This window comes from Equus quagga, chromosome 9, assembly GCF_021613505.1.
Source record: "Equus quagga isolate Etosha38 chromosome 9, UCLA_HA_Equagga_1.0, whole genome shotgun sequence".
NCBI classification, from domain to species: domain Eukaryota; kingdom Metazoa; phylum Chordata; class Mammalia; order Perissodactyla; family Equidae; genus Equus; species Equus quagga.
In genome coordinates, this window is record NC_060275.1 from 53,713,000 (window position 1) to 53,731,488 (window position 18,489).

Below are 18,489 nucleotides of genomic sequence, written 5' to 3' on the forward strand. Positions count from 1 at the left end.
TTAATTGACATCCAAATCATTGTTTTTTTGTTCTTCAAAAATTTCCCTTTACTGTATTTATCTGAAGGTTAAAGTTAAAATTAAATGTAGAGTTTAAATCTACCTATTGCTGCATGAAGATTTTAAATAAGATGATTAAAAAAATAAAAACAAAAATCCCTAGACGGCATCAAGCAGAGTCGCCTGCCTCTACAATGTCCCTCTCATTAGTTTGTTGCTGGGAGATGTTAATATGACCTTTCCTTTGTTAAAAAAGAGATCTGTAGTCCTTCCCAGAATCCTCTTGTTAACTGTCTTTTTAACCCAAGTTTGAGGTGATCTCAACAGTGAATTGTGAGCTTTTTTTATGAGCTACACATATTGTTGACATGGTGTCAGAGGTTGCTTTTTAATTTCTAATGTGTTTTTAATTTTCAAAGCATGCATATGCCTTTCACAGCAGTAGAAGAGTCAGCATTTCTGAGTCCAGATATTGTATTATGCAAACAAGCCGGGTCAGGCTTAAGAATGCTGCATCATAAGACTTAGATTTACTGAAACACACATGTGAATGAATTTCCCTTTGAATATTGTTGAGGAAAAGAAGATAATTGAGAAAGACTTTTTTCCCAAGAACTTCTCTTGCCTCTTGGCAAGTGAATTGCCCCAATATAAAAGCGTTGGGGGAGAAAAGTGAGCCACAGACTGAAAAGGCAATCCACAAATAATCACTCTTTTCTGCCTTTGATTGTGTCAGAGTTTTTTGTGTGTGTGGCAATTGTTTTCTTTTTCGCTTAGAAGAGGTTTATGGTCTAATGTCTGTCAAGTCAGCCCTTGTCTTAAGGTTGCAGTTGTATTTCTCTCTGCAGTTCCTAGAGGTGATGTTATCTTTTGTTCACTCAGCAGTGTGGTGGCTCCTGAGAGCATCTGTCACTTTAGGCATTACAAGATGGATGGGTCTCCAGTGAACTGCTGGTTGAAGCAAATGGTGAAAATAAGAAAAGACAAGGGGTTTCAGGGTCTGCAGAGCGGACAGACAACAAGGAAATACTGTTAGAAATCAAGAGTAAGCTGAGCAATAGAGAAAGAGAGAGCAAAGATGGATCATATGTCATTTTATAAACATCTTGGAAATCAAAGTCTTTTGGTGGCTACCGTGATCTGAGGGGGACATCTGCATCATGGTAAACAGTTCTGTGCTTTGGATTTGCAAAATGTGCTTGGACATTAAAAGACGTCTGAAAAAAGTGTTGGGAAATTACAATGGTATAGGATGTTTTGTGTGAGGATTTTGCTGTTTGGAGAATTAGTCTTTTAAATGTTGTAAAGATTTAAAAAAATTTTTAATCTTTAAATTTATATTTTATTTTCTTTTTTATCTCCTTTCCTTTTTTTTCCTGTTCTTGTAAACATTTGAGCAACTGTAGATATTAAAATGTTTGAAAAGTTTTAACCACATAATAAATAACATCCCTTGCTTATGAAGCTTCTTTGGCATTTTTACAGGAGAATTCTGAAAATGCTATGCTTATGCCTTAGGGAGGCTGGGGGCAGATTTTAAGATATTTTAAGTAACTTTCCACTTAATTTGATGGGCTCTTTCATGAAAGAAATATAATTGTTATTGATCTGTCAGAACAAGGTGGGGATTTTGTATTATATTTAGAAATTCATTTTATTGGTGAAAGTTAGAATTTGTAAATCCCAGCTGATAGAAAGTCCCTCCTGTGGAAGGGAAGGACTAGGCAGGAGCTTGACCAGGGAGTAAGAAAGGAGAAGGGGTTGGGGGTCGGGGGGCGATGTGGTTGAAAAAATGATTTTGTCAAAGTTTTTGGCATTCGTCTATGAAAAAACCTAGTGAAAGGCAAAGAAATTAAGATGATTAGAAGCTTTAAGCTATACAAATGGTAGAGTATCTTCCTTTTCTATGGGTGTAAATAATAGATGAAAGAGTAAGAGTGACAACAAAGGATCAGGTCGTTTAAGAGAATGTGTGCAGCCTGAATAGGGGTCTATGGCCCAGGGCCAAAGGTCTTAGCTTTGAGTGTAATTAGAAGAAAATACAAAAATGTCATTACTAGCAGGTGAAGTGTGCAGCACGTGGCCAAAAATTAGCAATTTTAGACTCTGAAGCTATTGGAATTGGATTACTGACCTTTTTTAAAAATCGTTAAGGTCCTTGTGGAGTCATATAGTTTCATTGGCAGTAATGCAGTTTGACCTTGTTGACCATATGGGGTAATCTTGGGTTTGGACGTAGGGAGCAAGACTCCTGACTTACAAAAAGATGTCTATTTGTGTGTAGGTGGGTTGGAAATACGTGAGTTTGAAAATCTAGGTCTTGCATTTTTAACTGTTCTTGTGCCTGAAGACATTCTTCTGACAGCAAGAGAGGTAAGATAAAGATTTTTATTTCAAAATCTAAAATGGTTCTTTCTCTCTTTCAAGTTGGCATAAAAGGAGAGTAAAATAAAAACTGTTGTTAGAAAACGCAAGTTGATATTACTTTAAATATTTTAATGCTATAAATATGCGTTTTGAAGTTAGTACATTCTTAGGAAACAAAAGAGGTTTTGTTTTCTGTTTTAGACACGGTAACAAAGGAATAGAAACACTTCTAAATTATGTATAAAAATCAATGACAAATAGTTTTTATTTCAGTCGCTGCTTTATGACTATATTTCATATTTTTCCGTGTAATATTTATATTGACCATAATCTACTTAGAGAAAAGAATACTATGCACACTGTAATTTTCAGCCAGTTATATGTAATTATAATAATTATTACATAATTATACATATTTATATATTTTTATTTATATATTTATATATTTTATATATAATAATATAAATATTATCTCATTTCTTCTAGAAATACACTACTCAAAAGAGTAAGAGACAGTAGCTCTTTTTCTTCTTGGAAATTATTAAAGCATTAGTTTCAAAAAATAGAAAAATAATTTCAATCAATATTAGTTATGTCTTAAATTTTTGATAATTTTTTGATGAGATAAATTTTAGCCAAGCAACAGAGATTATCAAACTCAAACTCCTTAGAGTAAGAAAGTTACCTTTCGCTGATTTCATTCCTAAAAATGAAAATAATCTGTGGGCTTTTAGCATTATAGTGACACCTGTCAAAAATGCAGACTTGACAGATTTATTCAGCTTACAATTAGAGGGGGAAATCCTAAGAACAACAGAATTTGTTTTTGAGAATATATAATTAGCAGTGATTGTTTAGGAGTATTTAAGAAGGAGGAATATCTATATCTGCCAGTTAGGATGGAGTTGTGTAAGACTTCGATAATTTATTTCTAATTGTAATTTTTGTAGAATTGTAAATATTCAGATTATTGTATTGTAGAATATAATGCATTTGGAAATTAATTCATGGCTTTACGTATATATTTTTTATTTTTTATGTTTTTGCAGGTGCACAAAAGCTTTAAACAAGTAAAATCTAGGCAGCAGGCTCCTTGAAGTGTTGACAGCCCAACTTAATCATGAACGTGATTCAAAAATGTTAATAAATAAACTAAGGTATTGTACAATTGCAATATGTCCCCTCCCCAATTTTTCAAGATCAAATTTGTTTTAGGAAGTTATATTAGGAATTTAAATAAAGAGAACTATATTGGGTCCTTAACCTGATTAAGCAACTATTTCTATGAGCTCCTCTCCTTCCTTTCCTCCCCTCCTCGCTTTCCACTCCCCTCCCCCATCCTCTCCACCAAAAAAAAAACCCAACAAACAACTTATTCAGCAGTAAGTTTTTTTTTCCTACACCAGCCTCTGTGTTAGATTTCTTATATACCTAAATTAAGATAATAAGAATTCAGTTCTTGCTTCCCCTTTGTTGATTGTGGTTTTATCTTTCAAATTTTCTAATAACGGAGACATTAGATTATGGCCTCTGCAGAAAAACCCAAACCGCATCTAGTCACTGCATATATTTGAAATTTTCATCATATAGCACTATCCTGACATGTATTTTTAAAATCTCTATAAAAGGTTTTTTTTTCCTATGTTTTGAAGGCTTTTAATTTAGAAAAGGAAAAAAATGTTTTCCCCTATGTCAAAGAAAATTAAAAGTTTGCTTAGAATTACAAATTTAGGGATACTGTTTTAGGCACCTCCTGTCTCTCAGGGAATAACCGAAGACCATCTCTCTCCTTTTGGAAGTTACAATGTGCTTAAATAGCCTGGCATTTCCAAGGGAGGCCAAAGATCTTTTCCTCTTTTATGACCCGTCGTATCCTTTTGAGGCCAAAAAGAACAAGAGGGTCATTGCCACTTCAGCCTGGTCCCTGTTTGTTCCTTCATAGTGACCACGCGGTTCCTGAAACCTAGTATTGGCTTAACATTTGGGCCTGGAACATCTGGAAAATGGTCAGAGAGGGAGTGGAGGAGAGAGAAGAGGGAGAACTGTTGCGTTTTGTTACACCAGGTGCTAGGAGGAAGCAGCATTCGCCTTTTTGATATGGGAGGCAAATTCTGTGGACCCTGGAGTTAGGCTTCAACAATTGAAGAGGTCAAAGGACAGCTGAGTGGGGTCACTGAGACACCATGGGGTGTATTTTGTTACTTAGTAAAAGGAGCAGCCTTCTAAAACCTTAAAGGATTCTCTTGAAAATCTGTGTTGTGAAAAGGTTTTATGAGTCTCATGGCAAAAACTCCTGATTTATCTAGGGAATGCTTGCTTTTGTCTAATGGCGGGATAATCCTTCCCAAATGTTGGCAACTACTATAAGGGTCAATATAGGTCTGAAAAACAGTTAGGGTTTGAAGTGTATTTTGCTTTCCAAAATGTTTATCATTTTAATGTTTGTCTCTCAGTGAAGAATTTTGCGCTCTTGAAATATTACCTTTTCTTTCCTTGGAGCAGAAAGTGGGGGAGAGAGAGAGGGGTATGGAATAAGCCTACATTAATTTAAAAATTATTCTTACAAGCTTTTGACTGACCCACAAACAGGATATTATAAACCTTTAGAAACACCAAAACTTGTTAACTCTAAAAAGTTATTTTTGAATTTATTTTTACATATAAAGTGAATAAATGGCACATGAAGTGTAATGTTTCTGTATTACAGAAGATTTTTTTTTCTGTTTTTTTTATTTTTTTTATTTTTTTATTTTATTAATGTTATGATAGATTACAACCTTGTGAGATTTCAGGTGTACATTTTTGTTAGTCATGTTGTGGGTACACCACTTCCCCCTCTGTGCCCTCCCCCCACCCCCCCTTTTCCCTGGTAACCACCGATCAGATCTCCTTATCAATATACTAATTTCCACCTATGAGTGGAGTCATATAGAGTTCGTCTTTCTCTGACTGGCTTATTTCGCTTAACATAATACCCTCAAGGTCCATCCACGTTGTTGTGAATGGGCCAATTTTGTCTTTTTTTATGGCTGAGTAGTATTCCATTGTGTATATATACCACATCTTCTTTATCCAGTCATCAGTTTCTGGGCATGTAGGCTGAAGTGTAATGTTTCTGTATTACAGAAGATTTTTTAAAAATTTAGTTGTGTTTCATAGAAGTGGGTATACCCTGATGAATAACCTTAAACCTTGTGTTTTTCCCTGAATGTGTTTCTTGTATATTTTGTAGTAGTAAGAAGAAAATCAATGTCAGAGTCAAGAATAGAGAATAAGAAAAGCAAATATAATAAAGAATTTTCTCTTTGAAAGGAAATGGAGAAGGGGGGAAATCCACATGTTGTAAGAGCTCTCTTTATCTCAGCCCATGACCTCAAGATACCACTTCTATGATTGTGGATACCTTTGAAAGGTGTTCTCCACCTGGCTGATAGGTACCAAAAGGGGACTGTTAGAGGAATTTGGCAGTATTTTGATGTTCCAGTTTATACACTATATCCATGTACATATACATAGTTAGAGAACGTTTACTACAATATGTATAGTAAAGGGAAAAAGATAAAATTATGACTAGTATAAGCATTTTCTTATTAATTTATAAATTTACAATATTTGTGAATTACCTCTGTGTGTGATTTTTTCAATCCTTTTTAATAATTACTCATTTTAAAGCAACATACACATAAATGTAAGGCTTAGTGTACAGTGTGCTTTATTTCCTCAAGGTTAAAGTGCCTTTCAACAACTAATTTAGAAACCTAAGTGTAGTGACTGATAATTGCCTAGAGAAAACCCACAGCTGGTTAAGTAGCATTGAAATTGTGGCAAAACTGACAAATACAATTAGCAATGTTAATAAGATAAGAAGATGGAAAGACAGGGGCAGATGATAGAGTGGAAAGATGAAGGCGGCGGGAGTAACAAATCCATATAAGAACAGAATGTTCGCAGTTGCTTTGAATTTCCAGCACTTTTTCTTTTAAGCTAAGTCCCTCTTTGACTACTTTCTGAATTACCAGTGGAATGGGTGTTTGCAAGTTAAATAATTCAGATACATTTGTTCAGTCCCTAACTCACATCTGATTTTGAAAGAAGACAGCTGTTTGGCAGTAGTAGCTAAGAAAAACAATCAGGCACAACTTTATCTGTGTTGCCTTTTAAAAGTCGATTTTAAATGTACTTCTATTTTACTGTAATTACCATGAATGGGAATTTCTTTACCCCTCTTTGCACACTTACAATTCCAGATACGTGACAAAGGAGACCAAAACCCTGTTTCTGGATTTGGTGACCCAGTATTACCAAAACAAAACTAAATTAAACTAAAACCTGCAAAAGTCTGGGTTATTGTTAATTATATTTATCTAGTTAATGTTCATAGCCCACTTTGCAAACAACTTCTTAGGAAAATTAAATGGGGATAGGTAAATAAGAGAAATTAGGTGAATGTTATGTGAAAAATACTTAGTCTATTGTGCATTTCCCCTTTTATTTTTTGAAGCATCCAATGAAGTTTGGAAAATTGTAATATCTTTTGAAATTTGTGAAATTTAATATTTTCTGTGCATTTGGGAAATTGGTTTTTGCCAGTGTTTTATGCAGATTTAATGATTGTTGTGATATATCCCCAGAAGTTTGTTCTCTGAGACCATAGAGACTCTGAACTCTCCGACTATGGCAGCCTTGATGGATGTGGTAAACCACACTTTGGGAGCATTTCTCGTTATTTAATGTTTTCTGTTCTGGATTATTGACTCTTCTCCCTGTTGAAAAATTGGTCTCTGGTGACATGGTAGAGGTCACACGTTGCCTGTTATTGTTTTGCCTCTTTGATCTTACACAGGGATTGCCTCTGGTAATTATACTAGTTCCAGAGAGTCTTGACGAGATGTGTTTATTTTACAGAAGAATTTCTGGTATTTCAAGAGAGAAAGTAAAGATTTCCAGTAGTAACATGTAACTCTTTGTTACAAAGGAAAAATACCATTGTACTTTATCTTTTAATCATGACAGTTTTTAACAATTACTGTGAAATTAGTTGGCATATTACAGTAATTATTTCTATAACAACTTAAGACATGTTACGTATCTGTACATATATTGGTAAAAATGGTTAATTTTAGAATAAAGACTAGGGGTAGGTTTTTATTTCAGTATCTAAAATACTTTTGACTTCAGAAACTGTCAAAAGATTCGTCCAGATTTAGATGAACAAAACTATAAAAAGAGGCTGGAAATTTTGTCTTTTAATCTGTTTGCATTTCCTAAAGATTTTCAGCAAGGAGGATGAGTAAAAATGAAATAAAACACTTGTTTTGAATGCATCGTTAGTTTTCTGCTTTTGTGGAATGTTCTTGGGAAGTGAGAGCTATTCAGGCCAGTTTAATGTATAATTGGATAAGACACACAAAAAAGCTCAATGTATTCCTTTTTTTTTTAACTCAATTCCAGTTGTAAACAAAATATTTGCCCCCAAGAGCTTACAATCTATTAGAGGAGTCAGACAAATACCAGACCCAATTAATTATAATTGAGAATGACAAGTATCAATTTAAAAGAATAAATGAAATGCAAAAAGAGCACAAAAGAGAGAACCATGAATATCTGTTTTGTTTTTTTGTTTTGTGAGGCAGATAGTTGCTGAGCTAACATCTGTGCCGGTCTTCCTCTATTTTATGTGGGATGCCGCCACAGTATGGCTTGACGAGTGGTGCTAGGTCCATGTCTGGGATCCGAACCTGTGAACCCAGTCCACTGAAGCGGAGTGTGCAAACTTAACCACTACACCACCGGGCTGGCCCCATGTGTTTGTTTTAAATTTCGGATTATAGACTCCACAAGAACTGGCAAGAACTATGTTTGATTTCTTTGTCTAGTAGTCACACATTATCACTCTTATCAGTGAATATTTTTAATAGAGAAAGAACATGTATGCAGTGATGCCTGTAACAAATAATTTTCTTATATGAAGTTGAAGAATCTGATAGCAGTAAGGAACAATAATGATTTGTGTATGTGATTTTAAGATTTCTTAATAAATTAATTGTATATCTTACCAAATAGCAGCTTTTGGAACTTTTACATCGGTGGTCATTTGTTCCTAGACCAATGTCCCAGAGTCTACTGTAGTGCCCAACACATACAAGGGAGGGAGTGCATCTTACTTTTCTTAGTATACTCAGTGTAGCACAATGCTTAAAAAAAAAGCAAAACTCTACTGTTACTTCTAACATTTTATGCACATTTATTTTGTTCCAGGCACTATTCTAAAAACTTAATATGTGTATAAAATCTTGTGTATTCTCCAGAAACCTACGATATTGGTTATATTACCCCATTTTATGGATGAGAGACTAAGTAACTTACCCAGCATCACACAGGGTAGTGGATGCAGGATTTGAATTAAGATCATCTGACTCCAGAGCTTATGTGCTTAACCACTTCAATAGTAGGATTCGTATAGATGCTGCCTTGTTGGGTGGATGATTGTTAAAGTTTAGAAAGTGAGTGACATCATCTGTAGAGAAAAAGGTAACAAAAAACTGACAAGTTATACAAAGTTGTCTTTTTAGTACTGTGCCTGGCACACATTATGCCTTAAAAAAAACTCCAACCATGGGGCTGGCCCCGTGGCCGAGTGGTTAAGTTCGCGCGCTCCGCTGCAGGCGGCCCAGTGTTTCGTTAGTTCGAATCCTGGGCGCGGACATGGCACTGCTCATCAGACCACGCTGAGGCAGCGTCCCACATGCCACAACTAGAAGAACCCACAATGAAGAATACACAACTATGTGCCGGGGGGGCTTTGGGGAGAAAAAGGAAAAAATAAAATCTTTAACTCCAACCGAAAATAACTACAGACATATACCACAAACAGAATATATCATCTTCACTCTCATCTTCTTAAAATTTCAAATAGCGTGTGTTAGTGGGAAGAAAAACCCTAGGCTTTTGAGTCTAAATTTGAATCCTAGTTCCATCTTTGGCACACTAGGTAATCTTGGCTTGTGCAGAAACAAGATCAGTTGTTCTGTCTACCTGTCCCTCTTTCTGAGTCTGCTTTTCTTGTGGTGTCATTTAACTTGTTTCTTGATCCTGTAAGTGGAAGTTAGCTCTAGAGGTTTGACCACAGTCATTGCGCATCTGGCAGGAATACTTCCTAAGTAGTGCGTGTGCTTCATATCGTCTCCCATGGGGAGGCACACTTTTAGTGATGCTAAAGTTGATCGGTAGGTCCAGGAGGTGACAGTCTGATCCCTTCATTATAAAATTCCCCATCAACCTTTTATCTAATGGTTTCACTTATTATCATTGCCTAAATGAATTTTGCATTAAGGGTGACAGAGTGGTAATTTTAAAATTCCGTCATTCTTTCCATATTTATTAGGTGGAATTCTTCATTAAAAAAATAAAAACTCTGAATAACTAGGACTATTTGGTTTCTTTGAAGTATGGGAAGAGCAGGATAAATGCTTCACTCTTTCCTTTTCCTTTTAGTAGTGTTCAATTAGGTACTTTGGTTTTGTTTTTTTTTTTTCCAAGAAGAGCTGTCTTTTTCTTCTTGAGTAGCAAAATTAATTCATGAGTTTTTCTATTTTAAATATTCTTCAGTCCATTGCATTTATTCTCTTTTGTGTTCAATTTCTCTAGTTCTTGGCCCATGGGAACCCTTCATGTTGACTCCTGTGTCTTTTGACATGACCCATTAGTCTTTGATAGCTTCTTTGCTTTGGGGCACAGGATGTTCAAGGCTTATTGTGTGTATTTCCTGCCCCAGACTTGGAATTGGCCATACCTTCAAGGAGCCTTGATTCTTTTCAGTGCTGATGCTGTTAGGAAACCACAATCATGGTACTAGGAAGTGTATATTGTTATTGAATTATCATTGCTTTTTGGAATTTTCAGTAGACAGAGCTTGGAAATACAAATTTGAAACCTTTTAAAAAATGAATTACTACTTAAAAAATATATATCCCCATCTACCTTACTTGCTGTTAAGACCAGGCAACCCTAAAGTAGTGTCATAGATAAATTCTTTTTCTTTTAGCATGCACGTGATTTTTTTAAAAACCATTGTTTTTCTTGTTCTTTCTTGTCACTAACTGTGGCAATCCTTGTTTTATACTTTTTAAAAATTGATGTTGATCTTCTCCCGATAGTTGGTATTAAAAGTCAGCTTTTATTAATAGCTCAAGTGCAGTACTCTGAAAATGTTTATACTTAGTCAAAAGAGGAACTTGTTGAGGGAGATGTTTGGGTCAGTACAAGTGTATCATAACTGGGGGAAAAGAGTTTGGAGTATTATACTAGAAGGCAATTGTAGAAACTCCAACTCTTAATGGAAGATTCTCAGTCTAAGCACTGGGATGAATTTTATTTTCCTTGGAATCTTGAAGTACCAGCAAGGGGTGGAGGGGCGCTCACTTTGCAAATTCACTTGTTCTTACCATCTTTTTGAGTGATAAGTCTATTTTTTAAAACTACTTGTTCAAGGATAGTCATAGAGTTGGGATTAGCTCAGTTACTATATGATACTTTCCTTTTCCTTTATTGTATTGTGTTGTAATTAGCGTTCATTACTTTAAAAATTAGAAGATACCAATAAGGAAAAAGAAAGATAATTTAAAAACAACCCCACCATCAATAGATAAATGTTATTAACAGTTTATTGTATGTACTTCCCAGCTTTTTTTATGCTTGCATTGATATTGTCTTTACAAGTTAAAAAGGGGTTTTTTAATTTCTGGTAAATTCATATCAAATTATCAATATCATAATCTTTTACTTGTGACTTCTACCTACCTAAATTAAGTGTTCTGCCATGGACAGAGGAGGAAAGTTTAAATTAAATTGTGCTAACTTTTTTAAGGTAAGAGATTGGGCAATATCTGAAATCTAGTATTTCTTTTTAAACTGGTGTGAGAAGAAAGACGAGGAAAAGACATTCTCAAATGCATTTCTTTTTATCATTGGAGCTTTAGAAAACTTTCTCTTGTCCTTACTAAAAACTTCTTTTAGAAATGGGAAAGATAGGAGGAAATTAAGAAGAGTTGTATAAACATTCCTAATATTTTAGGGAGTTGATAAGAATGTTTTTGATTTCTAGATTTGCCACATAATAAATTAATGAAACATGACTGTCTTCTAACATGGGAAGCAAAGGGGAGAAAAAGGGTGCAGGGGAGAGAATTCCTCGAATCAGGGAACATGCACCAACTGATCTGATGCTGTGGAGTCTAAGGGCAGCCTCCTCCCCTGGTGTATGTGTGTGTGTGTAAGTGTGTGTTTACTTATTCTTTGTTAAGTAATTTATCCTCTGGTCATCTTCCCTGTCGTCTAACACTTACAGTGAGGTTTGGGGTTTTTTTCTTTACTTAGGGGGGTAGTAGTTTTATTTTGTTTTGATTTTTTAAATTGTTGCTTGGTTTTGTGCCTGTTAGCCCCATATCCTAAGTTAAAACTCCCTTTTTGGCCTTGTCTGGCAGCTGTGACAAGGACGAATCAGCAAACAATAATCTTCTTCCTTGGTTTTTTTTTTTTTTGGCTTGGTAATTTAGTAATACTTTACAGAGTATCCATTTACCCAATTAGGTCATTATGGTAGGTGTTTTAACAGCTGAATGGCGTAGGTGAGTAAGATAGCCTAAGAGAGCTGCTGCTGTAGCCAAATTGATTAGATTCCACTCCTGTCTTTGCTGTTCGCTAGTGAGACTGGGGCACGTTCCTTAACTTCTCTGGGCTTCAGTTCTCTTGAAAACGGGGGCAGTAATAGTGAGCTGGCAGTTAGTAAACTCTCCGTGTTACTTATAATTGTCCAAAGAAGAATGTTTCCTTTCAAATTTCTTGACAATGACGACGACAACTACCATCACCACCACCAGTAATAATAATAGCAGCCGTACTGTTACGTCATCCGCCTGTTAGATGCCTACTGGTGTGATATGTGCTTCACATTTAACTTAAAATTAACATTTGAAAAATAAGCATATGTATTCTGAAATCTGATCTGATGCTTTAACTGTAAAAAATCCTTGGGGAGTAAGTTAAAGGAAAATTTTCTCTGTGTCCTGTGTACTTAATTACTGTAAAAGTAATTACTGAATTAACAATACAGTAATTGTTAACCATGATCCATTTGACAAAAAAGGAATAAAAGCATTACAGATAAAGGAGGAATCTCCCTAAAGTGTATTGCTTCTCCTTTCCGTTTCAGCAGAAAAGGGAGAATCAAGGAGAGGCCGTGGAGGCATTAGCAGGCACCTACTTCCCCAGCTGCTCCTTTCGTGACTTCTCCAGTCCCTATTCCTAAAGCCTCCAGTGGTAGAATCTTCCTGTTTCACTCCTGCCCTTCTTCTGTTATCTTTCTGTAGAAAAGGGAAAAAGCTGGTGCAGAAAGGCACCAAACCACAGTGTCATGGTGGTTTGTACTTGATCCCTCTTACATTCTGAGCAGTTCGTTAGTAGTGCAGAAAGAGCCCATACCATGTACCATCCCTTTCTTAGAGATTTCCTCAATATCACGAGTGTCTGTATTGCTATAACAAAACATTTAATATAGTTTGTCCTTTTGCAATTTCGCAATAATAAAAGAAAACATGGAAAAGCAATATAATGCAGTCTCATAAACTTAATGTCAGCCAGATGCATAAAATATGTATGTATATATGGAAATCACAAGTCTTCTTTCTTGTTGTATTTTATTTAGCAACTGATTCTGGAAAGTATTTCTCCATTTTCTGACCTGAAGTTAGATTTGTTCATACTTACTTTCAGGGGTGTGGTATGTTATCTCAGGCACTGCGGGCTATTTGAGATTCAGAGGAAAGGAAGGCCAATAGTCAAGGTGGATAGTGCCAATAATTTCAGTTACCCTAAATATGATGGCATATGATGTTGAGAAGCTAGCTCTGGTGGTCTAGTGGTTAAGATTCGGCACTCTCACCACGACAGCCCAGGTTTGTTTCCCAGTCAGAAAACTACACCACCTGTCTGTTGGTTGTCATACTGTGGCAGCTGCATGTTGCTGTGATCCTGAAAGCTGTGGCCCTAGTATTTCCAATACCTGCAGGGTCATCCATGGTGGACAGGTTTCGGTGGAGCTTCCAGGCTAAGACAGACTAGGAAGAAGGACCTGGCCACCCACTTCCAAAAAATTGGCCTTGAAAACTCTATAAATAGCAATGGAGCGTTGTCTGATACATCGCTACAAGGTGAGTGGATGGCATGAAAAGACCGAGCAGGATTCCACTCTGGTGTACACAGGGTCGGTAGGAGTCAGAATCAAGTAACAACAAATTATATTAAGAATATATTGCACTAAAAGGCTTCAACCTTTGAACTCTGCCCTTCTTTGGGTGGCATTGAACTGTCAAGGGAAGAACTCCATACTCAGCAGTAAAGAGGTCTGCAGTCAGTTCTGTAGTTCTTCACATTATTATTATTATTATCATTATTAAAAAAGCATGCCCAGGGGGGCTGGCCCCGTGGCTGAGTGGTTAAGTTCGTGTGCTCCGCTGCAGGCAACCCAGTGTTTCGTTGGTTCGAATCCTGGGCGCAGACATGGCACTGCTTATCAAACCACGCTGAGGCAGTGTCCCACATGCCACAACTAGAAGGACCCACAACGAAGAATATACAACTATGTACCGGCGGGCTTTGGGGAGAAAAAGGAAAAAAATAAAATCTTTAAAAAAAACATGCCCAGGAGCCGCCCCGTGGCTGAGTGGTTAAGTTTGCGTGCTCTGCTTCCACAGCCCGGGGTTTCGCTGGTTCGGATCCTGGGCGCAGACATGGCACTGCTCATCAGGCCACGCTGAGGCAGCGTCCCACATAGCACAACCAGAGGCAATCAGAACTAGATTATACAACTATGTACCAGGGGGCTTTTGGGAGAAGAAGAAGGGGAAACAACAAACAAAAAGGATTGGCAACAGATGTTAGTGCAGGTGCCAATCTTATTACAAAAAAAAATGCCGAGTTATGTTTTCATCTGGAATAGTCAGCCACTTTCTTTTACTCTCCTAAATCTGTTCATAGTTCCTTCCTTTGTCTTCATCTGAGTATTGCTAGTGCTCTTGTAGGATTATGTATGTCTTCTATGATGGTGAAACTCGACTGTCCATTTTTATGTTGACTTAATATTTTTATTCAGCACAATTTGTTTGACATGTATATATTAAATATATATATATCTGTCGTATTACTCGTTAAACTATAAATCGAAGGGATTGAGATTATGCAATCCTCCATGTGTAACTGGGCAGTTCTATATTAAACTAAAGAGATCTCTTGGAGAATGTAGGTTTTCAGTGATGAAAGGAAGATAAAACTTGTTGAGCACATAGAAGAGGCAAGATTTCCAGGCATTTGGAGATGTGGAGAAAGGCTAAAGGTCCACCTTTGAAGTTATTCCATTGTTCTCCGTGGATAAGAAATCTCATGGATGACTGTGCTAATTCCTAGTAGTTTTCTCCCTTCAGCAAAGAAAAAAGGTGAAATGGCTGTTGAATTTTGACTTAGATACACAAACTAGTGACACAGCATATTTCTCCTCCAACCTGTACCCTGTTTTGATCATGTGTGGGTTCTGTTGAAAAATAAATTGCTTTTGAGCTTTAGAAAATTTTAATATTTATAGTTGTATTGGTGGGGAATTTTAGGAGCTTGGATAAAAACTTGGTATTTCAGGAAAATTTTATTTGACACTCTTTGTTGATTTCCTTCTGCTTACAACTTTTAATTAGATATTGGACACATACTTTTGGGTATGTACTTTTTGTAAAAAAGGAACCTAGTAATTTATTTTTTCTGGTTTTATTGAGATGTAATTGACATATAACATTGTATTAGTTTTAGGTGTACAACATAATCATTTGATATATTGCAAAACGATTACTACAGTAAGTTTAGTTAACATCCATTACCTCAGATAATTACAAATTTTTTTTCTTTTGGAAAGGAAGCTAGTAATTTAAATCCATAGCATTTAGTTTCTTATTACCTATTATGAGAAAGATGCCAAAATATTATTCCTGCATTTCCTCCAAATCATAGGAATCGCTAACAAAGCTTTGATAAGCTCAGCCACTCTCGTGGAAATCTCTGCATCCTACTCACTGCTGCCGGGAATCGTGTAAGAAGCCTTCTTTGCTATATATGGCAGCTCAGGGTCATCAAAATCTCCTACAGAGCTCATGCATCTGATTCTGGGAAACCTGAGAGCAGAGCTGTGATGTGCCTCGTCTCTGCTCAGGAGTCGTCACTAGTGGATCTTGGCTTCCTTTTCCCCCTGAGCCCAGATACATACTCAGGGTTCTTCTCAACCAGTCCTCCACCGACTCGCTCCAGGGGGTCAGTCAGAGGTGGAGTTGCAGGTGAAATTTAATATCCCTCTCCTTGATAGGATAAGTGGGACTGAGATATTCTTGAAACTGCCTTTCTTGAAATGAGATTTACCCAAGTTGAGACTGTATTCTAGGAGTGTGGGATTTGTCGTCACACAGCTAAATATTGTGTCCTGGTTCTGACCCTTTATCAGCTGAGTGACAGTGGGCAAGTCGCTTGGCTTCCCCAAGCCTCAGTTTTTTCATCTATGAAGTGGGAAGAGGTCATACCTACTTCAGAATACTGAGGACTGGGGCCAGCCCCATGGCAGAGAGGTTAAGTTCGTACGCTCCACTTCTGCAGCCCAGGGTTTCACCAGTTTGGATCCTGGGCGCGGAGTGGCACCGCTCAGCATGTCACGTTGAGGTGGCGTCCAACATGCCACAACTAGAAGGACCCACAACTAAAAAAAAATATATACAGCTATGTACTGAGGGGATTTGAGGAGAAAAAGCAGGGAAAAAAAAGATTGGCAACAGTTGCTAGCTCAGGTGCCAATCTTTAAAAGAAAAAGAATACTGAGGATTAAGTAAAATAATTTTTATAAAGTACTTAGTATATTGTCTAGCCCAACAGTTCTCAGACTTTTAATCTCAGAACACTTAAAAAAAATTTTTTTTTTATTTTTTGGTAGTAGAAAATAAACTTTTATTTTAGGAAACACGTTTTAACATTTTAAAATACTGACTGTCTCAAATAGAGCAGTGTAATTCCTATGCAAAAGTAAGAACGGGGCAATGTCATTAAAACTTTGCTTATTGCATTTCCTTTCTTCTTATGCTCACAGAGCATGAGCATAAGAATTGTATGGCTTATTTATTTATTTATCTATTTTTATTTTTTATTACAGAAACATTGGATTATAACCTTATATAGCTTTCAGATTTACATCGTAATATATTTCAAATTCTGTGTAGGTTACATAATGTCAGAATCCTTTTATACTCTTAAAAATTACTGAGTTTTGTTTATGTGGATTATATGTATTAGAAATTAAAACTAAGAATTTTAAGAAATATTAATTTTAAAAATTAACAGTAAGAAACCCATTATATATCAACATAAATAACATATTTTGTGAAAAATAGCTATTTTCTAAAAATAAGTTAGTGAGAAGAGTAGTCTGTCTGCTTCTGCATTCAGTATTGTCATACATCATGCAGCCTCTGGAAAATTCCACTGTACACATATGAGAGAATGAGAGTGAAAAAGGCAAATATTATCTTAGTAATAGTTTGAGAAGAATTTTGACCTCTGGGACCCCAGAAAGGGTCTCAGGGATCTCAGACCATACTTTGAGAATTGTTGGTATAGCCAATAGTTAGCATCCAATGAATTGTAGTTATTATTGACACACATGGAAATGTTTGTAACTAGCAAGTACTATACAAATATTAGCTATGAGAAGTAAAGGCTATGGTTTCAAAACTTCTTTATATTTTCCTGAAGGATCCTAAATAAGATTGTGATTCAGATGAAACAAAAGAAACAACAATGTTCTTTTAAATAAATACAAGCAATACATAAATGAGTTCTTTGAGTTTAAAAGGCTCAAATCTTGCTTTCAGGAGTTTGTCAATTAAATATATTATTATAAAGCTTTCATTCTTTTTCCAGAGAAGAATCTTTTTTCTCCCTTAGGGTAATAGGATCTTAGTAGAGAAAGAAGTAATTAAATATTTACTCTGAAACCACTGATAGAGTTGGTATGGGGTTATGGTAGCCCACCAGTTTTAAGGAGGAAGAAAGGCCCTATGTCACCATGTTGGGTTTCATGATTGACAAATCAGTCTTGATCTACTGTTTGGAGAACCTTGACTTAAAGCATTTATTACTCTTTGTTTCTCAGATACAACATCCTTTAAAGAGGCTTTTAAAAATAGTTTTGGACTGTAAAGACTTTTGTGATGTCAGCAAAAGTGATATAACAGATGACTTATACAAACTGTCTTAAGAAATATAGTAGAGGGGCCGGCTCCGTGGCCAAGTGGTTAAGTTCGTGGGCTCCGCTAAGGCGGCCTAGGGTTCGGATCCTGGGCGCGGACATGGCACCGCTCCTCAGGTCACGTTGAGGCGGCCTCCCACATCCCACAACTAGAAGGACCTGCAACTAAGATATACAACTGTGTACAGGGGCAGGGTTGGGGAGATAAAGCAGAAAAAAAAAAAAAAAAGATTGGCAACAGTTGTTAGCCCAGGTGCCAATCTTTAAAAAAAAAAAAAGAAATATAGTAGAGTTCATATAGTTCTTATCCTAACAAGATATATGGGTGTAGTTGATATCAGCTATACGTATTCTTTGCAGACATATAGCCCTCTAACTATATCACTTTTCTCCTCTCTTCCTCTTTTTCTTTTGGGGGGGGGCGGTGTAGACCATGGGGAATTCATATGCTGGGCAACTGAAATCTGCTCGATTTGAAGAAGCTCTCCACAACTCCATAGAAGCCTCTCTCAGATGTAGTAGTGTGGTACCACGACCAATTTTTTCCCAGCTGTACTTGGACCCTGACCAGCATCCTTTCTCATCTGCAGGTAAGTTTCTTAATCCCCCACATTTCTAGACTTCTTTTCAAAGAAGTGGGAATTCCAAATCTGGGGACCTCTGAAATAAATTGAGTAAGTGTTAGAAAATGCTAGTCTCCCTGTCCTCAGATATTCTTTCAGAACTATGAATTTTTCTTTTGGTTATTTTTCCACAAGCATTTTTTAAATTAAATTAGCTATGATTTATTTGTTTAC

At 36.3% G+C, this 18,489-nt stretch overlaps 1 protein-coding gene across 8 annotated transcripts in view; it reads left to right on the forward strand.

Annotated features, from left to right (window-relative positions):
• Positions 1-18,489, forward strand: part of GREB1L (GREB1 like retinoic acid receptor coactivator) — a 245,998-nt gene that overhangs the window by 111,883 nt on the left and 115,626 nt on the right. For 6 of the 8 annotated variants that reach the window (XM_046671347.1, XM_046671354.1, XM_046671355.1 and 3 more), the window contains exons 3-4: positions 3,417-3,524; positions 18,123-18,282. In XM_046671347.1, the coding sequence (XP_046527303.1) occupies positions 18,126-18,282 (157 nt within the window). In that variant the 5' untranslated portion in view covers positions 3,417-3,524; positions 18,123-18,125. Of the gene's footprint in view, positions 1-3,416; positions 3,525-15,453; positions 15,738-18,122; positions 18,283-18,489 lie in introns of those variants that run through there. The other 2 variants (XM_046671350.1, XM_046671349.1) reach the window with 2 other exon arrangements.